A 27,117-nucleotide genomic window follows, 5' to 3' on the forward strand; every position below is an offset into this window, starting at 1 on the left:
GAATAAATAGGAAGAACATCATCGTATGGGAATCTGTATAAGGGGGCTGTTTTAGCAAGCCATCAAAAGGAACTGTGTGTTAACTCAAAAGACAGATGTAGGAGCACAAAACATATTATTGGATTATTCACCAAACAGCTCAAAATACAGCAGTTAACCTCTGTTTCAATACATGCTGAAAGCCTTTGTGTTTGTATATTTTGTTTTTAAAAATCTGTCAAGTGGGTTCCTCACTGAATGTGGATACAAAAGAAAATATTAAGCATCCTGCCATATAATACACAGGCATGTTTGTAAAAAAAAAAAAAAAAAAAAAAAAAATAATGAAAAAAACTAATTAACTGGTAAAAATAAAATAATTCTAAGTTTAATGCTGTTGATACAACACTTAAAAAGCCTGCTGTAATTTACAATTCAATTTGTCTGTGTGTGATGGAACAGGGCTGTCGCATAGGCAAGAAACAGAAGAGTCTGTGTTGATCATTTTCAGTGTAAATAAACACTGAAATAAAATTGAAAAGAACTGAGGAGGTCTTTTTGCAAAAAGAACTGCGTGTTTCAAAGACAATACATTTATAGACACTAGGGATGCACCGAATCCAAGTTTTTGGGATTTGGCCAGATGCAGAATCCATCTCAAAAGATTCAGCCAAATACTGAACTGAATACCGAATTCTACAATGATTGTGAAGAAAACTCAAGGAAACTGTTGAATAAAAAACAGACTAACAAGGGACGCGCACAATCTATAATTTGGAGCCTTTTAGTTAATAGTATTTTTATTACCAAATGGAAACATATCCCTGAATAAGATTTTAGTTTGAAACGTACACAATTTACCACTAGCCCCCTCACCCCACAACAGAAACGTCAAAATACAGAACTGTTTACTTTACCTTTACAAGAAAGGAGAGCTGCATCTTTGCAATAACCCACTATTTTCTTTTATGACTTTTCAACCCATGTCAACTGATCTGTGAGCTATGTGGAAAAAAATTAAATAAAACAAAATAAAACCCACATTGACTGAAATGATCCGTGTGTGTAACACACCTATGAAATATGCTACAAAATAGTTTGAAAATGATTTTAATAAAACACAGTAGTTTCCATGTGGTTCCATGTGTTGGCACACTACAATATTGAAAAATGTCATTTACTAAAGCATATTGTTCAACAACGTATTTACTATATATATATTAATATATATATATATATGCACATCTGACAGTTGTAAAGTTATATATATATATATATATATATATATATATATATATATATATATATATATATATATATATATATATATATTCTGTGCACCAAATTTTTTTTATTTTTTTTTTTTATATCAGTATGATCTCTAGAACCCATTTCACAAACAATGCACAAAAGTCTACAAGTTTGCCATTACTATGTATTATAGGTGTAGGATATAGTGCAACACCAATAATTTAGGGAGCTGAGAGCTGCGACAGAGTTCAAACGTGTTCTTGCTCTTGAATACCTGTTATTAAATACAACTGTTATGTTCAATACTGGATTTGTGTCTTTTATTTAAAGAAGAACTGCACACATTGGAGGGATGTATTAAAATGGACGTGTGTTTGGGCAGATGCAAGATTCGGTTCACCGAATCCTACGTATTTGGCCGAATCCGAAACCGAAACCTAGATTCGGTACATCCCTAATAGACACTGGGTGCGTTAAGGAACTACTTAGTGAAAGAACCAATTTAACGGCTTGCTAGGGTTCTGAGTGTTTTTCATCGATGATCAGAACGAGCAGGTGAAGATGGCCACCAGCAGGAAACAAGTTGAGTTGGCAAATATACTTTGTGACAGAAGAAGAATTGGTTCAACTTAATGAAGGTATGTATTAATACGTAGCCTATAAAGTAAATGTTGACATTTAGTGTATTTTTTTTTTTTTTAATTGTATTTTTAATTGTAAAACAAAGAAAAGGTTGGCTGTTATAATGACTTTAGTCACATAAAGAAAATAAGTATTATTGTTACTTTTTATTTTCAGGTGAGGCTTATGCACTGTCGATAATAAATACAGCTAGATATGATATCAGTCCTAACAGAGCAGCAGTAACAAACCTCTCAGTGAGGTGCTGGTATCGAGGGACAGTAACGTCACACAGGGCAAGATACTTTTTATTTATCGCTATAATAAAAATATGTGTAGCTTTGGATGATGTAAAATGTAGCATCTTATAATATTATGATTTATCGGTTGTTACATTGTAATTTGCCACTTGGATTCAAATACCAGTACAAGATTCCTTTTAAAATGTAATATTCTTAGACAGTTACTTACACTCCATCTTGGGGCTGTTTCACTATTAGCCTTCTGTTATTGGGTATAGAAAATGAATGTCACAGTGGGAGCCAGTGTCATTTTTTTAAATCACTAAAATGCACCATTTTGAAAAAGGAGTTATGATATCAAGGCAAGGACTGTGTGCCATTTATAACTTCTGTAACCCTACGTAATATAAACTCTTCTCAATCAATCCAACCATTGGTCATGTTCGTTAGATATTTAGATATGTCACTTTTTAGATCAATTGAGTAGATTGTTAGGTTTTTTTGGTATAGATTAGTATAAAAAATGTATAGATTTCCTATAACATTCAGATGGTTGGATACAGTTTTGTAACTCCAGATACATGTGACAAAAAATAGAGAAATTTAAAAAGAACTTACAAAACTGTATTGGATAATAATAATTAATAATACTACGACTACGACTACTACTAATAATAATAATAATAATAATAATAATAATAATAAGAAGAAGAAGAAGAAGAAAGAAGAAGAAGAAGAAGAAGAAGAAGAAAACTGTTAGAAAAAAGGAGTATTTTGATGTGATGAAGGATATACTTGGCAGGGATCCTGCAATAACACCAGTTGCTGTGTTTGAGATGTGGCTGCTGCAGCAAAACACACATCATTCAACATCTTTTGAAACACAGACAGGTTCTCCAGAACCATATACCACTGCATTACATAAAACTCCCTCACAATGAAAAAGATAAAGGTCATTACAGAATAGCCCACCAAAATGGTTTAAAAAATACACACATGAAACAAAATAGGTGAGTGACCAAAAATTCAACAAAATTTATATAAAAAGTTAAAAACAATTCGATATATTAAATGAAAGACATGATTTGCTTTGGGAATTTACCCAAATGTTGAAAGATAACCTTAATAGGGGAAAATGTTGTTGTGTTTGAGGGTTAATTTTATGTGAAACAAATGCTGTAATATTTATGTGTTTAAAAATAATTCTGTATATGACATTAACAAATACATTTCATGGAACTCATACATTTAGTTTTTTTTTTTTTTTTAATAAGATATTGTGGCAGGGTAGAAAAGCCCTACACATAAAGGGGGCAAGGCCCTGCTTGTAAATATAGGTATTGTTTTGGTGTATTATGATTTCAAATGTATTGTTTTGTGTGTGTACTTAGTAATAGTTTATTGTAGTGTTTTGATTTAAATGTATTTCGTGTTGGTTTGGATTTGGCCTGGCAGGGGCGATTGTTAGCAGTTCATCCCCGCTAGACATCTCCATGAAAATGCATGGTCGGCAGCGGATTCCTTATAAACAGAGTCGCTGTCGACAAATATTAAAAACCTTGTGCAGAAGGTGACCATCTCCTGATTTAATTAAGTGATTAATATGTTGCTAAACTGAATATGGTCACCAATGTAAAAGCCTGCAGCTCTCCTTGTTTGGGGTGGAGTGTCTAGGGAGTAGAGGATGAGAGCGAGAGGAGGTAACAAAAACAAAAGTAAAAACAAAACAACTGCTAACTGGAACTGGAAGCTCCAGCAGTGTATTCGTTTAGTTTGGATTTTGTGTGAGAGACTTGTTTTTGTTTATCTGTTTTATTTGCTCTGTGAGCAGTGTTTTTTTGTTCAACCTTTTTATTTATTTTTGTTAATAAACATGGTGCCCTAGTACCTGTGTGTTGTGGTATCTGTTGCTGGACTGACATCACCAACCTGGCTACCCTGTCACAGATACAGCATCTATAACTACATTTCTGTTTCTGTGTATGGACTGTTCTGTTTTATAAAATACATTTGAAATACAGGGAGAATTACAGATAGGTACATTGTATTACTCTAGTTTAGCTGTAAACAAACGCAATTGTGTATTGATTTCATAAAGATGTATTTATTATAATAATGTATTTATTAATGAAAAACATTTTGGTTATTTACTATCAAGCTAAGCTAAAAAGACTACTCCACAGAAGTTCAGCAATATTATTCTGCTTAACTGCAGCAGTATTGTTGCTGGCACTGCTAATCTTCATCACCAGTTTCACCTTGGTTAACATTATTATTGTCTTCCCTTTCAATTATGATGTTGTGCAAGACACAAGCAGAAATTATAACTTTTGGTATCATATCAGTTCTTGACGTGTCTAAATATTTAAGGCGACGAAATTGTGCAAAGCACCTTTCAATAACTGAGCGTGCACAACTGCGCAGATAGTTGTATCTCCTTTGCCTCCTTGTCAGATGCCCATTGTCCCTGTAAGAACTCAGAAGGTAGGTCTCCAAAGGATAAGCAGAGTCACCCAGAGCATGTTCTTTCAGAGGAAGTATCTGCTGGTTTTCCATGGTTGGGCTGTTTATGAAAACAAGTGCATCGTGCACAGACCCTGGCCACCCTGTATTGGCATCAGTGAATTTAATCTCATGGTCACAAATTCCTTGCAGTAAAATAGGAAACAGGAAAACCCTTTCTATTTAAATAACTGTGCTTTTCAGTTTCTGGAGCCTTAATGGCTATGTGGCAACCGTCAATTGCACCAACAATTCCAGGAAACCCCCACTTCTCTTCAAATGCTGACATGTTTAACCCAGCATTATCTTAATAACATCAGAGGCCAAAGAGGACAAATTATTGCACACGTCAAAGAATGCATAATAAGCACTATCACAGTTAATGCCAAATCTGTCTCCTATCCCTTGAAAAGATTCGTGCTTGCCTAGTGTCCATAGAGTCAACAGTAACTTAGATTCTACAAGAACAGCTGAGTGTTTCATAAGAGACGCTCCTTTGATTCTCTGCACAACATACTGGTAAAAAACATGAAAATAGTTTGTATATCAGGTCATTTAGTGCTTTTTATATATTCTTTGATTGTGAATAATTCTGTTCAATTTGAACATTAGAAGTGGGAGTTTCATGGAGTTGTGGGTAGAGTTTTATCAGAACAGTACTACAAAATAAAATAAAAATGCATGCATAGAATCTGAGTAGGCTAATTATCACTCAGAATATGCAAACGACACAATAATGTAAAAAAATACCAAAAAGAAAATAAAATTTAAGGTTACTAGCTGTTTAATTAAAGTTAAAATTTAACTGTTTTTTGTTGTTGTTTTTTCTTTTTTTTTTTTTTTTTTTTTTTTTTAAGCACTAACAAGTTACAGTAAAATCCACGGATTGTGTTTAAGTTCTGTCAGTTTTGTCTTTACGTCAAGAGTATCTCTCCGCATACGGAAATTGGATTTAAATTCAAATTCCGTGTAACCGTCCACAATCTGGTCCACAAAATGCATTGCTTGTTGCTGGTTCAGCACACTCGGTAAGGGCTGCTGGTAAAATGTTTTCAAAATCATTGTCAAACATTAACAAAGGTCCTGTTTTTAGGAACTCAATGCAAATGCTCCACTCATCTCATCGACAAAAACATCACAAATGCTGAAAAGCAATGAATTTTGAGCAGCCTTTTTGGGTGTTTTTTTGGAATCTGCAATTATTTTTTTATTTCAACCCGGCTCACCGCTGCCACCCCCGCGCTGACTTGGGAGAGAAGATGATGGACACACAGGTCCTCCAAAACATGTGCCGTCAACCGTCCACTTCTTTTCACTCGGCAGGCCTGTCATGCAGCCACCTCAGAGCTACAGTGTCGGAGGACCACATAGCTTTGGGCAACTTACAGGCAGGCCAGCATGTGCCAGGCCAGTCTACAGGGGTCATTGGTGCGCGGTGAGCCGAGGACAACCTGGCCGACCTAAGCCCTCCCCACCCGGGCAATGCTCTGCCAATTGTGCGCCGCCCCCTGGGAACTCCCATCCGCGGTCGGAAGTGGAACAGCCTGTACTCAATCCGACGATCTCCAGGCTATAGGGTGCACTCCATGCAGAGTGCCTTTACCAGATGTGCCATTCTGGATCCCCCTCGACATTTTTAAAATCGATCAGCGCTCTCGGGAAGAGTAATGTTAAGTAATTTAAATTCAGCTCGTGTGCTTTCTGAGCCAGTCACTTACTTAACGCACCCAGTGTATTTTATTTATGGCAGCAATAATGAAACTATAAAACAATTGCAGGGTACTCTTAAAACTGCAACTGCCTTTCCAGAACAAAATGCATTAAATTATTTATAATAATTGGCTGTTATACTGCTTAGATTTAGAATTTTTTTCTTTTATTTTACTTTAAGAGAAATAAGTGGCTATATCTCTGCTCCTACAGAGCCTCCCCATTGCAGATTCAATAATACAAGAGTGCTCTTAACTACCGCAAAGGTGACTGACTGGCAGAGTGACATGTTTAGACAATGCACAGTATTTAACTGAATTTACAGAAGGCCCGGCCCTGCCAGAGCAGTAAACGCAAGAGACTAATAGAGAATTAAATATGTACAATGGACTAAATCTGTTTGCACTTCCCACCAAAACATGTTTAGTTAACTTGTTTAAAGTACCACTGTGTCTATTTAAATGTCACTATATCTTGATTTACCAAGGATCATATTAAATACTTTTTGTTTTTTTACTTCATTATGCCTCACATAGTTGTTCTGCTGTATAGACAGATTGACAATATACATTTAACATTGTGTATAGTGTATATTTTGTGCCTCTGCATTATGCCATACATATGTATAAGAATTCCATTTTGTATTGCTTTCTAGAAAAACACATACATTTATAGTCCTGCTTAATTAATCACTTTGCATAACACACAAAAATGATACGTTAATTCAGTAGTGTGCGCAGGATTCTTTTCACATTTACATCCAATAAACTAATAAATCCAAAAAAATATTCATGGCTGTGTGTATCCAAAATAGATATGTGTTCAACTTTAAAAATTATACAGAACAATATGTGTGTGAACAAGAAACAAATACAAATATACTAGCTAAACTGCACATTAATTAATTCATCTAATAGTTAAGATTGTATAACAACCCTATATGAGAAATACCAACACCCTCCTATTTTGACTGGAGCATTTTCTGAGGAATAACCCAGTGCTTTTATGTTCCCCAGTTAGCATTTGTTCTGAAGTTCAAAGAGCACACAGCACAAAAGATTAGCTTGCATTATACAGAAAACTGACATGTTAGTCACTGCATGCAGATGGCACTGTCTACTCTCTATAGGTACACGGAGTTCAACACATGAAAAGCTGTGCAGATTTCAATCACAATGACAACAGTCAAAGAAGTGAGTCACTGAGGGACCTGTTATAATCAAAACGGGCTGAACAACCAAACCTTCAACCTGCTTTGGGTTAGGTGTGCAAACCTTGTGTTTATACCTGAAATGTAAAGAAAAAAAGAGAGTGTGCAGTTAGCTCCCCAGTATCAAAGGGAGACAATTTATGCTTTCATGCCAAATGATGGCCGATTAAATTAAAACATATCAGTACTGCAGTCTGTGTGCAGGTGGCTGTCGGCTGGCTTCGTCCTCAGAGCGATTAAACTGCGGCAGAGATGGACAGCCTTCCATTCCCGTTGCCATACTTACAGATCAAACAGTGACAAATGAGATATTACTGCTCTTGTAAAGCAAGGCTACAATCTGTCAAAGTAGAACGTAATTTGTGACCTGATGTGGCACCCTCTCTCTCTTTTTTTACGTTTGAATACAGTGATTGCGGCAGAGTCGAGTCCACTTAAAAAAGGGCAGTCAGTTTGCTCACATGAATTACAGCTTGTTAGTTGAAAATGTGGTTACCCTTCGAGGTGTTTATGGGTTACATGGGTGAACCGAGTAATTACATATATGCAATTCTCAGGTCTCAGCTTCCTCAAAAAAAAAAATTAAATAATAAATAAATAGATAAATAAATAAATAAGAAGAAGAAGAAGAAGAAGAATAATAACAACAACAATTACTATTCTGCTATTACCCCCTTCCAATAAAATTGGCATGCCATGATATAATTGCCACTGATTTTGTATGGGATATGGTCCCAGGTAAAATGTATTATCTTGTTCTGTTTATCCTGCCAAAACACATTTAGACCCCAAAGTAATAAATTCAGTGTGGAGCACATTTTTCTTCTTTTTTTAAAAGTGGAATTTTCACATTCCGCTAAATGCCAACCTACCTCACTGGAGTCAGGCTGTTTAGAGCTGTACTGCTTACCTAAGTCAGTTAAGGTTTGGAATGATGTGAGTTACGTCAGGAAAGAGACTGTCTTTCTGTAACAGTCACAGCATGTTTAATTTGCTTTGGAGAAAGGCTACATCATTAAGTGGTTATATCTGATTCAGCTTAAGCTTTTTTTAAACTAGTTTATAACTTCCTGGCAGGAAGATCTTGCTCATATTATTGTTACATTTTCTAAGTGATAGACAGTGATATAAGTGGGGAAAAACACCTATTTCCTTAAGGAAATGTGCAATCTCAAATCTAGATAGACATGCTCAGTGAGCTGTAACACAGTATTATAATGCAATTCCCTTCCCCCATTCACTAACCAGTTGTAACTGGTCTAATTAAATACCCATATCTCCTGTCAGTTAAAAGCGTTCTTATATTAGATACATTATTCAAGCTACTTTAAAAAAGCAATCGTATCAACCACAATATTAGTTTCCGGTTTGCATACGATATTCATCCAGTAAGACAACAATGGAAATGTTTTATTGAGGTGCCTGAGAATGTGTTGGTTAAAAACTACAACATATCATCTTACCAATATATAAATAGAAATAGTTTTTTTTTTTTTTTTTTTTTTTTTTTAAATACTGAAATGTTTTTTCTTAATGTAGTCTTACCTCAAAATGTGTCTGTTTCTAATAGAAACAAAATATAGTTAATATTACATATATTTGTATTGTAGAAAAAAAAAAAAAACAGGCCCTCTGACTTGTAGCCTAATTCAATCAGCAGGGAAAAAAAGGTTAGGCAGATGCAAGTCTCAAAAATAACAGCCAGCAGCAGGCAGAACATTTATTCCATGTGCAGTTTACCCCCACTTGTGTTGATGGATCATCCAGTAAGTCTGGAAAAGCCTAACTAGATCCCTGCATCCATATCTGGCATGACCAGTTTGGAAGCCGTTCGGTACTTTGCTGTGTTGATTTACCTTTTAGTCAGGCCAGGATTTGGAACCTGTCAGCACTTTATTGTTCTGCTGTACTGAAGGGGTTGGGGGGTGGGGCAGCAGCCCATGAGCCAAGCTGAACCCTTTTGTATTGCCTATTAAAGGCAGGGGATTACTGAAATGCAGGACAGTGGGTGGGTGTCACACATTCAGTTTAGCCAAGCACACAAGCACACCACTGCAGTTCAAAGTGGTCTGACTCTGTCTTGTTAGGAGGTCATTTAAGGCATTTCATCTGAGGTTTCTGTTAAGCTGATGTTCTGTTTGCAAAATAAAAAGCTGTACCCATGTAAATTATATTAAAATATGAATTACAAATAAGGCACAAATTATGAAAAAATAACAGTATTAACAATCATATTATAGCATATTCAGACACAGACCTTTTCATTTTTGAAAGGTAATTAACATTAGCTGTTGAATACATTTTTTTTAAATCCTGGACTCTCTTTTAAAAGTGCCACACTGTAACACCATCAGGATGTTACACATTCCCAGAAGAACAGAAGTCAGGTGAGCGCAAATGTTCAGAGATGACTGCATGCTGTCTGTGCTGTGTGACAGCGCTCCGAGTGCCGGAATGCTAGGCTTCCACTATGCCGCAGCCAGCCCTTCCCGTTCACAGATTACTGTTATCTTGGCACTTAAACAGCCTCCTCAGACAGCCAAAATTAGATTTTACAACGGCCTGGTGGGCTCTGGGTAAATCTGTTGTGTTTTCAAGTAACTACAATAGTGTACTACTTAAGTTATAATATGTCAGTTTCCAATTTATTCTAAATGATTTATTACTAAAATATGGTGGTTAGAATGATGATGTCTGCAGTTAAGTTTACTTGAACCACAGTGACATAAAATATAACTAGATAAATGGATTAAAGTAACAATAAGTGCACTGTTGACAGAATCTTATAACATTGTATACAAGAAACAATATCCTCCTAAAATTGCCATATTTCGAAGTATTGCAAAAAAGAATGCCATTATAGAGTATCTACATTTCATGAATTGTTGGTACCAGAAGAATCTTTAATCTTTTCATGTATTTATCAGAATCCATAACTGCCCAAAGAGGATTTTTAGAAATATGACATTTCCTGTACTAATGACTCCTACAGTAAATTGGCAAAAAAACTGAAAAAAAACAAACAAAAGCTGTTGTATCTCAGTGGGCAATGTAATTATTTTGCATGTTTCCAGAAATCACTGGCTCCACTCAGGTTGGCAGCCACTGGAAAGCTTTCTCTACAACATGTTGCATAGTCACCAGCTCAATACACTCTTATGGGTAAATCTGCCACAATTAAGGGGTAAAGTGTCATTGACTCTTCACATACCCTTTCGGAGGGTCTCTGGGGAGAGGATTGGCAAGCAGGACACCACATGCTTCCAGCTGTCCTCTGCTTTCTACAAGTAGTTCTGAAAAAAGTTAAGAGCACACAAAAAGCTCGCCACTGGCTGCCGTCCAAGCTTGCATCCTTATTCAGATTCAGCAAAGGGAACCAATTCCCTCTTGGTTATTTTAATGCCTGAAGATACCCTTTTTTTTTCTAGCACAGGCGGAAAAAAAAAAAAAAAAAAGATCAGCACTTCTGAAGCCATGCCTTCTGCTTCAATGTAACCCAACTTGAAGTCTAATGTATCCTCATTGTCACACAGAAAGTCTACTTGACCTTTCCTTCTCGAATTCCCGAATTTCAGTAATTACGATTGGTTAATGCTGCAATTATGTGTCCCATTTTTGGAGTTGCTGGAGGGATATCCTAAACAAAAATGCTAACTGCTGTGCTGAACATATGTTTTTGTCACACTAAATCCTAAGACATCTTAGACTCTTAAAGTGCTGAATAGGAAACTGTGTGATGTGTACTGAATTCTGAATTTAAACATGTTTAATGTCAACTGTATTGCTGACATGCATGTACTTACATAGGTGTATACAATAAGTAGGTCCTTATTAACAGAGTGTCTCCTATCAGTGAGGTCCAACTGTGCTTGAAGAAATACTATAACAAATGCAATATTTCATGGTACTGGTTGCATAAAAAAAATCTAACAGAATGATTTAAATTCTCATTTTTTGAACAGCTGATTGGCAGCCCCGTCCAAAAGCAGTAAGCGTAGCTGCCATCATTTACACCATGATAATGAGGCTGTCACTGTATTCAAATTGTCTTGTGACAGCCCACTTTGTAAGCATGAAGTCCATTTTACAGTTATTGTCAAAAAAAGCACCTTTAAAAAGATAAAGTAGCAAGTTTTTATCAAATACTGAAGCTAATTTCACAATAGATCAGATTGAGATGTCCTTCTGATTTTGTCAGTGTTCCACTGGTCTCATCACCAACTTGTCACTAACTTTCATAAACTGCAGGAAAGATACAGATATTAAAGGTTTGAAAGGGGATGGCTTTTATGACAGCAAACGATGCAAAAGGCTGCAGTTCCTACAATCAAAATAAAAGTGTTATTTTAAAAGTACAAAACCAGCTATCATAACGGAAGGTTACAACTTAATGAATATAACACGCTCTTGTATATTTTAATATAATAACTCAGTAATTCAAGCTTTCAAGTTACTGTGTTTAAAAACAAGACACATATGAGAATCAAGAGAGGCCTAGGCGTATGTTCGCTTAACTATGTCCTAATTTGAAAAGCATAGCTCTGTCAACAATACTCATTATCCAGCAGTACCAATAATACCAATGTTTACTTGTTTGACATTGGGTTGTTTAATTTTTCCAAGAAAATGAAAAAAGTACTTGCGAAACAGACTACACAATGAGACAGACAGGTTTTTCTAAAATGACAGCTACAGTGAAAAAAGGGACAGTGCATGAGTCTAAACTAGGACATGCAAAACGTGATGCTGCATCTTAACTAATACAATACCTCGGGGAATCACTTTAAACAATGTTGCTCCTTATTTTAAAAAGAAGGAAAAGTTTGACGGCAATGGCAAACCGAATGCAAACCCTTCTCTGCTCTGTCACCAAGCTTTTTATTCTCATTGGCTCCAAATGAATGCAGACATTGCACAATCCAGCAGGCAAAGACTCCTGACAGTGGAATGATTTATGCACCTAGTCAGAGGAATTGGAGAGAGACAGAGAGACAGAAAGAGAGAGATAGAAAGAGAGGGAGAGAGAAAACCTGTGGAGGCGAGACAGATGCTCTCAGTGGGCCTCTACTGGCAGCTAGACTGGAGCTAACCTGCAGTGAATCCTTGCCTATTCATTATTTGTTTATAAGGGGGATAAAACAATTCATATACCTGCTGTAACACTGTCAATAGGACATAGGGCAATCATAGGCAGCCAGGGTTGCAGTGATTTGAGATCTTTAAAGAGTTTAAATTATTCTGGAAGGGCCAATAGAGCCAATTATGTACTCCAGAATAAGTCAGCGCTTTTCAGTTCCTCATGCAAATGGAAGTCAACTGAACCCTCTGAAGTCTTTCAGATCTGCAGCCTTGCCCATCATGACTGAAACTGACTTGCAATCAATCTATTGTACTGTATATGTTTACACACATGTATCTGTATCAGTGTATGTGTGTGTGTGTGTGTATTTGTAACAAGCTCCCTGCTGCGATTATACTCTGACAGCCTGCCTCTCCCCAGAGGGCCAGTCCAACTTTAGAAGCCATTGCTGTCTGCATCGAAATTCTTCCCTTCATTAGGCTGTAGAGTTTGAGTGAGTCTCACAAATACTGACAACTGTTCTTCATCCCCAAATAAGTGCTGAAGCACTATAACAGTGTATAGTCCAAGCAAAAGGCAAATTGAACTGTGCCAATACTACAGTATGTTTAAAGTCTGACAACAAGCAAACTTAAGTATAATATAGAATTGGCACAGTTCTATCTTTTCTACCATATTGTTGTTGTGGTACAAAGGTGGTGTTTCATACAGGTTTTCTAGAGAAAAGAAACACATCTGCAAAAATGTATTAAGTAGTACCTCAGAAGTAAGCAAAAAACATTTTCAGCACATTCAATGAAGCTTGGACCACAGAGCCGAAGAGGTCAATAAAATGGAGAGTCGCACACCAGTGAGTAAAACAACTCTCCTGATAGCTTAAACCAATGAGCATCATTCCAGTTAGAGTAGCTGTTTTGTGGCTTTTCATTTACCCTGGGATAGATTTAAGAGGTAAAAGTACAGTGATAAACTCCCTAGACCATCATAATATATATATATATATATATATATATATATATATATATATATATATATATATATATATATATAAATGTAGTTTACACATTCCTACCACATTTCCTACAACCTTCCCCCTTACTGTGTGACATGTTTTGATCTTAATTGAGTTTCTGGTCACAGACCAATGGCTCCTGATCGGGACTTTAAGATCACTGTGTCAATCATAGCTTTGACAAGCTAACATTACAAACTACATTCCTGAAGCTATGTCAGCTGTCTGTGCTAAAGAAATGAAGAATACCAAAAAATGCTGGCCCATTATTCTGTTTCTAATAATCATTTTAAAAAAATCTAGATTTTTTTTATTTTTTTTTTTTTACTTGTTTTTAAACTTATCAGTAAAAGACAAATCAGTTTGCTTTTTTTGTTAAAAAATAATTGAAATGCTACTAACTGGTTATCCGGACCTGACTGAAAAGTAGACATTTACTCCAATCTTGATGGTCATTTTTTGTTTAAATGGTTTCACAAAAGTATTATGTTTATAGTGGACACCGCCAGTGTGGTGTCACATCTTGTTTTCAGCAGGGGACTGGCTAAATCTAATTTCACAGCTGAGTGGGCAGAGGTAGAAGGATGAGAAGTGACTCGCCCTCAGGTTCAGGCAGCGTATCAGAGGCTGAGCTGGGATTGGAAACCACAATTTCCTCCCTATAAGTCTCCCGTCGGAATCTGAGACTACTGTACAAAGGCACTCCCACAACATCAGCAAAGAACTCTTTATGTGTAAATAATATCCATGCAGTCACTTACTGATGGGCATAACAGTGCTCCTAACTTCCACGTTCAATTAAATGCCATGGCTACGAGTGATATCAGGTTTTTCTTTTTTAAGGTCTGATTACCACTGGGAGCGGTAGCGGAAAGCGGTAAGCGGTAAACTGGGTGGTTTTTCATATTACACTGGCGGCAAGTAACCTTGCGGTATATGTAAATGTATTATCACATGTTAATGTTGAGAAAAAATGAATTTGATGAAGGATGTCAAGAAATAAATGTTAACTATATTTGTGTATGTGTCTAGCATTCTCCAGAGTGACCATTATATTTATTTTAATAAACGTTATATATTATATGACTTACAATATAATTCTGCATTCATTCTTTGGGATCGCTGTAGGGAAACCCCAGAATTTTGTCAGTTAAACTACAGCAGGGCAAGGGGAGAGGGAGAGGGAAAGGGAGAGGGAACGGGAGATGGAGGAGGGGGGTAATTGTCTCTAAACTGGGTTTAGCAAAATGTAATCCAATCAACATTACTTTTGATGGCAATTCCATTTTACCTTCCGCTAGAGCAAAGAACCGGGGTGTTATCTTGGACACCAAGCTTTCTTTTGTTCCATATTAATTCTGTATTAGGGTGATCTTATCTCCAAGAACTACTAACTCTGTGTATTCCTTCTGGTTCTTTGAGATCAGAAAATGATGAACTCTTAGTTATTCCAAAAAGTCGTCTTAAATCAACTGGATCCAGAGCTTTCTGATGTTGTGCCTCTATTCCGGTTACCATTAAGCAGGTTGAAACATTGGACCCTTTTAAATCTAAATTGAAGCATACTTTTTTAATGTGCTTTTATATAATTGGCTGTAACTGGAGTGTATTATATATTGTTTATTTTGTTTTGTTTTTAACTTTGTACAGTGCTCTGGGGTGCCAGGGCGTGAAGGGCGCTATATAAAAATTCAATTTATATTATATTTTATTTTATAGTATTTAATTATATTGAGTTGTATAAACACACATTAACAACTCTAGAATCCAGCCCTAAAAAAACATGTTAAGACATTTAATGACGAATTGATAAATACAAATGAACTTGTTTCAACAAGCATCTGTCTGGGCAGTACAAATAACTACATAAAATCGAAAAAGCTTGGCTACTGGCTGTGGCACTGACATGTGTGTGAGAGCATGTTAAAAATAAGAAAATTGATTAAACAATTTACCAAATGACCCTTCTTCATATGTAGCACGGGACCTCTGTATTAAATTCAAGAACTTTACAACAAATGGCAGTGCCATATTGATATATGTGTGTATGGGTGGTTGGGACCTAGAACAAAAGGCTGCTATTTGTCTGGGAGCTCATGGGAGAAGGTGCCATATCAAACACGCCACAACATCCTTCAGACCTGTCTCCCACCCCCTCTTATCAATTACAGCCCTGTCACATTAAACTGGTGCATAAGCAAATGCTACTGAATAGATACAGGCAGCATCCATGTTATTTAGATGTGTACTCGATGTGCATGGGTTTTGAAAACAGGCACACAGCACAGAGTCGTTTACACTAAAGAAGTTACATTTAATTTAGATTTTACGATTACACTCCAAATCTTGGATGAGTAAAAAACAAGTGCACAGCTCAAGCAAAAGGGACATCTTAACAGTGGCCCGATATTGGGCTACAACTGCTTCAGTGGGAAAACTAATGAGACAACTACATTGGTATCAAAAGGGCATTTACATATAAGTCATTGGTAGAATGATACCCCAGTAGTAACTTTAACACATTTTTGCATGCCAATTGCATCACAATGGTTTACACCAATACACACTGTTAATTGCAGCAGAAGGTTATCATATCAGTGAATGTGATGCTGTATCAAGACCACATTGCAACATATGTAACATCTCCATTGTTATGCCCAAAAAGACAAAGTAATTTTTAAAATCTTTCATTTATTGCAACCTCTAATCAAAAAGCCACACACGTGAAATGTAGGTTCATCTGAACAGCTGTTTATAGCAGGGAATATTCATTTTAGTATCTGACATTTTATTTTAAAATTATTTTGTTAATTTACAAGCAGGCTGATACATTATGCAGCTTAATTTAATGGCAGTTTTAAAACGTATTTATTTAAATACTGTAACTCATATCAAGGTGTGCACCGGTGTGCTGGCGATTGAACGGGGTTATTACATAAAACAGTATTTTCCTTACCTTCCTTCATCATGCCAACTTTTAGACACTTCATGAAGCGACAGGCCTGGCAGGACTTGCGTCTGCGCTTTGTGATTTCACACTCATTGGTTGCTGGGCAGCTGTACTCGATGTTTCCTGTGGCAAGGCATGTAGAGAGAAGGAAAAGAGAGTGTCGCTAACAGTCCCTTATGTTTGAATCAAATGGACCGTTGCTACAGTGTTCCTTACTTTCTTCACCAATTTTTTGAATTAATTGGTTAAATTAACGACAGTGGATTGCTGTCAACCTTAAGGAGACCATCTGTGTAAGTACATTAATGGTCGGTTACTACTATATATATATCTATATATATATATATCATATATATTATATAATATATATATATACGATATATATATATTTATGTTTTGTAGTGTTATGTTTAAATCAAACCAACAGTCCTTTAATTCAGGACACCGCTGATTGAGAATATAACCCATATTTTTATTTCAATTTCTCACTATATTAATTATTAATTAGATTTAGCAGACGCTTTTATTCAAAGCGACTTACAGAGACTTGGGGGTGAACTATGCATCAACTATAACTGCTGCAGAGTGACTTACATCATTTCTAGATATTTATCTATAAACTCCTGCAGTGCTCTCAAGTTATTACAATATCTTTGGGACAACTTACATACTGTACATTAAATACATTATAACAGCATTAGCTCAGAAAACTTCAAATTAAATGACTGAATTAACTGGTGCACAAATGAATTTGCACAACATATACTGAATACAGCACAGAAATAATGAAAGAGAACACTGGTATAGCATTTTAGTATGGTCATCAATAGTACATAAGCACAGATCAATTTGATCTCTTTTTCTGTTTTTGACTTTATGAATCACCCAGACACCTGGATGGGTCTGCTTTAGGTCATGTTTTGAGAAAGGAAGAACAAAAAAGTTAATGTTACAAGAATAGTAACAAGCATCTCATCAGGTGTATTTAAGGAGTCAAAAGTATAGTTTGAACTATTATTTTACCATTAAAAGTCACCCTTCAAAAATACTTCAATCTAGCTCCTTTTGGTAAGAGTGTCTTCACTGTATAGCATAGTTTATAGCAAGATAGGTGAGTTATGGCTTATCAAGAAAGTCTATGGTTGCTTGGATTCTTAAATAGGAATTTTTGGCTCTCAGCCCTGCATTCTAACCACAAGTCCACACAGCCTGACATAATTGTTGTGTATATTATAATGCTTTTAAAGAAACACTAATTAACTTAGTACTTAAGTCCTGTCAATGTAATGTTTTCTTAAATATTATGATTTTTACTGCCAGGTCACAATACATCAGGCTAGATTATGAAAAGATAACAAAACAAAGAAACATAAACAAAGAAACATAATTAGGGGCTCATAATGAAGATGAAGTAGTGTTTTTTTTTTTTAATTAATTTTAGAATTTAGTTTATTTTTTTCCCATAACAGTTTTATAATACCGATTAAATAAAGAATACAGTGATTTGAGAATCCCTTTTAATTACAAAAAAAGTATGATGATTTTTACAGTAAGTGGTAAAACATTGAAATGCACTAACCATATCTCTCACTTGAATTTTATACTTTTAAATTGTGGTAAGTCACATATCCCAATTTAACAAAAATGCAATATGAAAATAAATGTAATTTATGAGTCATTTTTAGAACTTATTAAATTAAATGAGTTAAGTCATGCCTTATTACTAAAGAGTGTAAAATAGTGCCCAGGGTTCTATTCCGGGGATGCATATTTTGTGAAAGTACCGTTGTAAAGAACAGGCAATCGACCAGAATGCTATAAACAAGCCACTGTTTACACAGAAGTGTAATAGTTTCCCCCTATTTTAAAACCTTTCAAGTACTATAGTACTTTATAAAAATAGCTTTTTGTTTATAGTTCTCTAGAGCAAGGACGTAGAGGGTGGGATCAACACAGCAAGCGTATAAAGCGTCTTGGGAAACAAGAAGGGTAACATTGATATTTCATAGTCGCAGCTCTCCAGGTCTGTTAGAGACCCTCAGAAAAGCACGCAGCCTCATGCAATTAACATTGTGTCCGTCTGGGACCTCGACGCTGATGAAATATTTCAGAGTTAATCAGACTTTGTAAACACTGATTTATATTGACTTCCCTTCTCTGAACTGATGTTTCCTCATTAAAAAGCAGATTAGCGAGAATGCTTAGAGACTAAATGCTCAAGACCACTAATTCATCGGGAAACAGTATTTAAAGTATGCATGTCCATTAAAGAAGGTCCAATATTCATTAACAAGGTAATCTCAGGAACCCATTACATTCTCAGTATTTTAAGGGCCTAATGTGTGCTCAGTGTAAAATGCCATTTGAAGTGGTACAGTACATTAGTTTAGAGATTGCAGTGGGATTGTTTTTAAATAAAGGTGACTATATGGGTCATGCATGTGTGACAATCTAAAAGTAAGCCTATTTTTTCCAGAACAGATGCAATGTAATACCCAGCGTGTTTAGAATAGGTTGCAACCAATTCTAAAGCCTGTACCTGAATAAAAAAAAAAATTAAAAAAATAAACAATTAATTAAATATTTTGGCCTGGATATTTAGTATTAACATGTCGGCAAGATTATATGGGACATTTGGTAAATGTCTACTAAAAGAGATTTAAGGAAATGTGCTAGTGTCCGCATTTTGGTTGTGACTGGTATATCATTTACATGGGTGTTCACATTGAAATACAAACAATACAGCTATGTGAATATACAGTCAATACCTGTACTGAATGTGCAATTGTTCATTATTTAAAATAATAGTACTAGGTAAATACTAATGATTTCTTACAAATAAAGAAATCTAAAAGTGTTATAAAATGCTTTGAAATGAATTTTTTTTTTGGGAGCTTTTATGCATTGCAGCACCTAGAGTGGTTAAGTGGAATGCAAAGCTGAAGCAGGATTTTTTTTTTTCACTTGTAGGGCATGAATGATTAAACCGAGTAATGATGGATTCAGGTGATGCACAGTGTCAGGTGTCACTGGAACAGTGCCACTGCTGCAGCCTGCCAAAACACGAGAACAGGGCTTCCAAAACAGCACTGACATTTTCAGCTTTCTGGCCTCTTTTAAAAGTCCATGACCTGCGATTCAAGATAAGGAACAATGCTGAAAATGACACAATCACTTAACGTCTCAAGCCATCTCAGAGTCCTGCTGGCCTGTGCAGGCCTACACAAAGAATAATATAACAGCCTCCTTAAAAACCTTGTATGAAAACCATACACCTTTAGAAGGACACACACCAAGGATTTGGGTGACTTATTTAAATTTTTCAATTTAACCAACTGCAAGATGAGACCACAGTGAGGTGTTTCTGAGTGGTTAAAGGAGAAATGAAAGCAAATGACTCAAATAACACAGAAAAGCACCCAACCTTGAATTGTCCTTTTGAAGAAAGCCTTGCAGGCTTCGCAGGAGGCCACTCCATAGTGGTAGCCAGACGCGATGTCGCCACAGACAAGGCACAGCCGCTTGGGCATTGAGTTGAGCATGTACTCGCACTTGGTCTGTGAGTCCTCCGTGATGGTGCTGGAGCAGTCATCGTAGCGCTTGCGGGCAGCTCCATTGGCCCCCAGGCCCGCCATTGGACCATAGAGTGTGGGCGAATCCAGACCGTTCTGGTGCCCGTTCATGGTGGAGCTATAGCTGCCACTGGCATCCGAAGACCCACCGGGGCTATGGTGGTTAATGCTGTCTGTGAGGGAGGCAGGGCTGGAGGGTTCTGTCTTGATGTATGAGGGGCAGTTCGAATCGATGTGCCGATCCTTGCTTGACATTCTGCAGAGGAGCCTTTGGAGAGAAGGTGGAGAGGAGGAGAGAAAAAAGAAATTAAAGAGACAGTTCACAAACACACAAGACAACATTTTTTTAAAAGCCAGTAATACAACTTGTATGGTTTATTATTTATCAGCAGTGTGTTGCCAGTGAGTAGTTTGCAGTAGCAACTCATAAAACAAAACAAAAAAGCTAGTTAGTTGAATACAACATCAAATTTAGGAATCTCAAACTGCACAGCCTGAACAGTGTTATATTACTGTGTTGTATGCTTAGACTGCTGGGAAGATTATGACTGCAAATAATAAAACATTGGGAATAGGTTTAAGGATAGTTTGCAACACCAACAAGTTGTCTCACAAAGATTGTTTTCAGCCTTTTTTTCGTCTTTGAAAGACATACCCTAGTACACACTCATTGAAAAGCCCTCTAGTTGTCATGTGAAACTACACACACTATATTGTCTCACAACTGCAATAAACCCCACTTAAATTAATTGAATAGCAAAATGCAAGGCTCACTGGGACAGTATTCTAATATGAGCACAATTCATTAAAGTAAACCTTGAAGAGTCCCAGGAGGTAAAGCAACACAACCAGACTATAAAAAAAATTAAAACTTTCTGAAAAAATACTGTGTTATATTGAATTAATCCTTGAGGATATTTTGTGTTCTTATTTTACCTTTTTTGTTACCAAGAAAATTTGTATTTTATAAATTACAGTTATTATTTATATCTAAATACAGTAGAAGCCATTCAAAATATTATTTAATATAATACCATATTTAAAAGATTCCGATACAAAACCAGTAAATCAGAGTTTAAAGATCATGTAAAGATCAGTGCCTAAGAATTGATTTTTACATTTTTAAATACATAAATAAAGATTACTACAGTACAAAGAAAATTACGGGTTTGTCTATTGAAGGGTTAAAGACAACTATCTTAAGTGCCGCTCTGGGAAAAAAAATGGCAAAAGACCCATCGTCATCCATTCACAAGTCAATATCAACATGAAGGTAATCAGCATAAAGGCATGACAGAGCTTTATCACGCATCAGAGAGACAGTCAACAAAAACTTTATAGGGGCCAGCATCCCTCGCCATGCTTACTGGACAATCATTAATTTCAAAGAAGCAACATAGATTATAAAAAAATGCCATAATAAAATAAATAATAGACAGTTAAAAATGGCGGACTCAAAAAAGAATACCCCACCGCCATTGTAAATATATGAAATTAATCACTCCTGGCCTATCTGTTCTACTTCCCCTTTTTCTCCTTGCTTAAGTTCATCCTTCTGAGCCATCAGTATTAATGAGTACTGTAATTAATAGATATCTCTCCCTTGTCTCTCAAGAAGTACTAAGGGCAAAGTGAAGGGATTAAACTTCTCCCAAGTCAACATTTCAGCAGGTCACACATTCACTTACCGGCGCTCTGTGAGTTCCACTTAATTTAGAGGCACTTACACGACTACTTCACTTATTGAAGTATAATTACTGTAACTGCTCTCATGTACATTAAAGTCTAGAGTGGAGTTATTAGTTCTTGTTCTACATTTTACTTAAAAGACTGTTCTAATAAGCATTGTAAATTAACAGGCGTTTTATATATTGCAATATGAAAAAAAGTGTAGAAATAAATACAATGGTGGTAAAAGCTCCAGAGACCACACAAAGGGCTTTTAATTAAGGAAAACCCAGTGGAAATAAAGGCTGTGCTCTCAATTGAGACAGCCAGTAAAAGAGATATTCTTCTGGGGAATGTAAAGATTACCTGTGGTTTGGGGGAGGGAGGGAGAGAGAGAGAGAGATAGACTTTTATGCTGTTGCCTTGACTCTTAAGAAAAAAAAGATGAACTCAAAATACACAGGTTGCTTTTTGTTATTTTTAACAAGCCTCATATCTTTCCACAATGATTAATGAAATACAATGCAAAAACCAATCTGTTCAGTAGTTGCATGCAACTTGATATGAGAATCACTAAAATTCTTGGTACAAACGTGTTTCTCATGTTTTCAGCCAGTATCAATCTATTTATGTAAGCTCTTCTTACCTAAGCCTTCACGGGATGCATCTCAGTAATGCAGCAGTCTGCTATTGACTAAATACATACCTATTCTCTACCCATTATATCTGCTGTTGAAAGCCACCACAGTGACCCACTGAAAACTGGTATTGTGTTGACTTTAATCATATTACGTCTTATGTTACCTTATAATCTTAAACAGGGTTCAGGAAAAATAAAGTAATATCAGCTTGTGCGTTAATACAGTGAGGATATGGGGACATAAAGGTACAAAAAGAGAGGAAAACAATAAGAGCAGATTTGATGGGCCTGTTTACAACTTTTAAGTTACTCCATTAGACACATTACGAGTTCAACTGAAAGTTATTAGCACTCTCTTGCTCCCTCTTTCTCTCCCTCGTGCTCTTTGAAATTCTATGACTCTATTAATCCAAGCCTGCAATATTCACAACTATCTATAAATTCAATTGTCAGATGGTGGGTTTTATTCTGGGCCACACTTGAATCTAAAATTAGAGGCACTAAAATTCACATTAGTTCTAAGAGGAATGAAATTCTAAAGCCTATATTTTAGAAGAAAAGAAAGCCTTTCTGACAGAAAAGAGGCTATTTAAGAGTTGATGATTTTATCTGGTTTCGACGAGCTGAATGAGCCCAATTCCACAGTGTGCAGTTAAGGCAGTATTTTTGTATGAAAAATGTTGAAATTTAGTTAGGGTTTATAAATGGAAATAATAATTGTCAAGTAGAGAAAAAAAAAAAGATGTACTGCTATTCATTCTCAGAACTATCCAATCAAAAAGTCTACAGTACACACAAAAAAAAATAAAAAATAATCCAGTTAACTGCAATTGCCTTACCTAAAAAAACTGCATTTTACATTTGACCATCTTTTGGAAGTACTGTATACTACTATTGGGTTTTCCTGAATAGAGAAATTTGCATGTGCCTAACTGTAACAGGGAGAGAACTGTGCTGACTCTGCTGGCGTGTTCATGGGCTGCAGGAAGAGGGCGGCAGTCGCCCAACAGCCGCCTGTGAGTCATGGCAGTGACACGGGGAGGTGGGAAAGTGGGTGTGTGGACTTTCCCCCTCTCTGAATGGCTGAGAGGTGGGTCTTGGGTGATTGTTGGTCCTATAAAATAACGCTCTGTTGTTTCCTCAGGTCTGCCCACTTAGACGCGCCAAGAGTGCGGAAGCTTTGATTCAGGACCGGGAATCAGCCGTGAGAAAAATAAAGATTCACAGCGAGACAGAGAGAGAGAGCGGGGAATCCTTGGGCAGACCCCGGCGTATTGTAAAAGAGCAGGCTAGATAGCCGATAGAATAGGACGGTGATCCGGGTCGTGCGGGTAGCGGCGACCGGGATAACGCTGCCGAGTGTAGCACCTTTTATTTGTAGTTTTATTACTGTTTTATTTTCCCTTGTTCTTTTCGCCTTCTGTTTTCATTATTATTTCTTTGAGCACCTGCGAGTGCACTTGCTGTTCGTGTACCAGCTGTGGTATTTCCGTGGTGCTGTCTATCATCATTGATAGGCAGCCCACGGTCAACAGTGCCCTCTGCCGGAGAAAAATAAGAACCGGTCCAAAATAAAACTGGGCACCTGTGTGGTGTTTCCAAGTACACCTGTCTGTCTCCTTTAAGGTACGTGGGTTTTACTGCATAGTTACACCTCTGGTTAAAATATACTCACGAATTCATCTCGCTCTAATCAATGAGGAATGTAAAGTCTGGTTTATAAAAGTATTAACCAACATGGAATTAGATAATGGATAATTAGGAATTAATTTCTTGCACTGAAGTCAGGTGCTTCAAAACCTGCTAATGTTAATCGCTTCATTTTTGACAAATTAATGGGTTGTCCCTGCCAACAAAAATCAGAAAAGTGGGGGAAAGGATAAATAAACGACAACAAAAACAACCTGCGATGAATGCAGACCCCAATGAGAGAGATTATTTATGCTCCTGTGACAGAAATGAGATGCAGTGTTAGTTTTTCTGCTTTGTAAAATTAAGTGTAATTCATTTTGCTTCTGCTTAAACTAACTGTCCCCAGGGAACAAGGGGAAAAAGTGGATCAGTGGAGTAGTGAATGGGCACATCCGTAAAAAAAAGAATATACCACTGTAGCTAAGACAGCTTTACTGGTAGTATGACTTTGCACACGCTTGTGTACTGTAGTACTGCTACAGTTGCACTACAATGATGCTAATGGAATTTTGCTGTAGTTAATACAGTGTTGCAGTTTTTGGCAAAGGAGTAAGGTTTAGCTTTTAGAAGTGTACACAGAGAAACAACTTTTTTTTTTTTTTTATTGAAACACTGCATCACAAATCAACAGTGAAACGTATTTGTTGAAAACACGGACACTTGGCAGTAACAGGGTGTCATTATACTGTTTGACTGATTCAGTGCTTTGACAACTATACAGCTAAACATGTAATCAGTACATTAAGGTGCAGACCAGGGGAGGACTAAATGCCATTTTTATCAGAAGAAAGTGCTTATATATATATATATATATATATATATATATATATATATATATATATATATATATATATATATATATATATATATGTGTGTGTGTGTGTGTGTGTATATATATATATATATATATATATATATATATATATATATATATACATACACACACACACACACATATATATATATATATAGTTTTGTAGAAAGCAATGTATTGTGTTCTGTATTTCCTTGATATTTTCACAGAATTACTTAAAGTAATGAAAATTAAAACATACAAATCTAATTGGGCAACATATTATTCATGGGGGACTGGAAATTAATTAAAAGGATACCCCACCCATCACCTTCTGATCCAACTCTAGACTTATTGCTTCTGTATTTACTACACTACAGACAACAACCACTGTTCATTTCTTTTTATACAGGATGTCGCATTCAAAACAGTGGGAGGAAGAGTACAGCTGTTGCTGTGTCTAAAAATATTCAGTACATCTAAGTCTTTTCCCCCTGGCGCTGGGAGATCAATTGTTATAACATTACTGGGTTGGAAAGTAGTAATTCACTTCATTGCCAATGGTTGCAAAATAACACCTCTGATTACATGCAATCAATGTGATAATGGCAAAAACACATTTATACAATGGGATTGCTGACCATAAAAACATTTCTAATGTGCTAGGTGATATAGCCAAATGTTCTAATCTGGAATTAATAAAAAGACAACCCATAATTTAAATGTGTACCTTACAAGTTAAAATGAGATTACCAGCAGCACACAATTAGATTTGAACAGTCTTTCTGTATTCTCATTCTTTCTTTGATACAGGTACACTGCTGAAGTCTGCTCTGAAAAACAAACAGTAATCTGCAGTAAATTATACAGGGGCTTTCAGCAGCTTTGTGGTGTGTTCCAATTTGGATTACCTAAAGCGGGATACTGAGGCCAATTTAAGTAGCAGCACACCAAGAGAATGCCTTTATATTGCACACTCATTTTGTTTAAATAGAACAATTGCACTATCACGCCATCAGTGTGCATTTCTAAAGTGGCAACTCCACGCTGAGACTAATGCTATATATTTTAATACATTGGGGCACAGTATGGAAGATTTTGATAAAGAAAAACAAAAACCCAGGTTCTTATTGCCATACAAAGCTTTTCATGAAGACACTACCAGCAAGGGCAAATTAATTGGGTTCTAGTGAATTATCTTTTTTAATGGTTGGATTTACTTTTTAACACCCACACAAACTACATGGAGTTTGCTGTATACAAAACAAGACCAATGTAGTGCAATAATAGAATACAAATTATAGTTTGCCAATGTAAAAATTAAAAACAGGTGCCAGATATTCTATGCCTTTCTATATCTTAATAAAATCTAGCCTTATTAAATTACTGAAATGCTGCATAGCGATTGTCCCCTTCAGTTTGGAAAACCTTGGACCACGAATCACTATGATGCTGCACCTTCCAAGGCCCTTCAAAATACAGTGTAGCTGGAAATCTGTGAACTATGGCAGCAATGGCCTGACCTCCCTCCTTCTCTGTCCCATCATCACTGGGCTTGGTGAGCTGCAGACTAGTGTTTCAGTACAATCAATGTTTAAGTGAATGTTTGTCCCTGGCGTGTTACACCATATTGTCAGTTAGCAGCAGGGAGTCACCAGCTTGTTACTGAACCACATTTCAACTGAATGCGATTAGGGGGATGCCTTTTTCGCTCAGTGATCGTCAGCGCGCCAGCTATTAGAATCTTTTTATTTCCATTTACCTTCTCCTTTTATTCTCTTTTTCACAGTGAGCAATTTTTGCGTTTGGGTTTCAGCCAAAAAAGAAAAAGTCAGTCTAACTGAAAACATTTGCTTGCTAATTAGTTTGTGGGCTGAGTAGTTTTCAGAACACTTTAAAGTTACACAACAGTTAATTTGTATCAATCAGTGGTCTTTGATATTAACAGGGTTTCCAATTACATCTGTTCCTATTCATTTAAAAACAAATATGTATTTATTGGAGATGAGGCAGTCCATTGTTTTTCTTAATCAACTAAATAGACTTTTTTTTTTTTTTTTTTTTGTTCAAATGGTGGTGTTGTTTTTATAAAACAGTACAATGCCAATTCTGTGTTGCATATTTAACCTAACTATGTCCTACCTATTATGATATTTCAGTTTAGACAGCAGTGCTGGATCACACTGATCTGGTTC

General features: G+C 36.3%; 1 protein-coding gene across 7 annotated transcripts in view; it reads right to left on the bottom strand.

Annotated features, from left to right (window-relative positions):
• LOC121315974 (estrogen-related receptor gamma) overlaps nt 1-27,117 on the bottom strand; it is a 137,811-nt gene that overhangs the window by 37,450 nt on the left and 73,244 nt on the right. For all 7 annotated transcript variants that reach the window (XM_041250625.1, XM_041250627.1, XM_041250628.1 and 4 more), the window contains 2 exons: nt 19,982-20,397; nt 16,564-16,680 (listed from right to left, as the gene is read on the bottom strand). In XM_041250625.1, coding sequence (XP_041106559.1) covers nt 16,564-16,680; nt 19,982-20,384 — 520 coding nt within the window. In that variant the 5' untranslated portion in view covers nt 20,385-20,397. The remainder of the gene's footprint in view (nt 1-16,563; nt 16,681-19,981; nt 20,398-27,117) is intronic.

The sequence above is a fragment of the Polyodon spathula genome, chromosome 5 (assembly GCF_017654505.1).
Source record: "Polyodon spathula isolate WHYD16114869_AA chromosome 5, ASM1765450v1, whole genome shotgun sequence".
In the NCBI taxonomy this organism is placed as follows: domain Eukaryota; kingdom Metazoa; phylum Chordata; class Actinopteri; order Acipenseriformes; family Polyodontidae; genus Polyodon; species Polyodon spathula.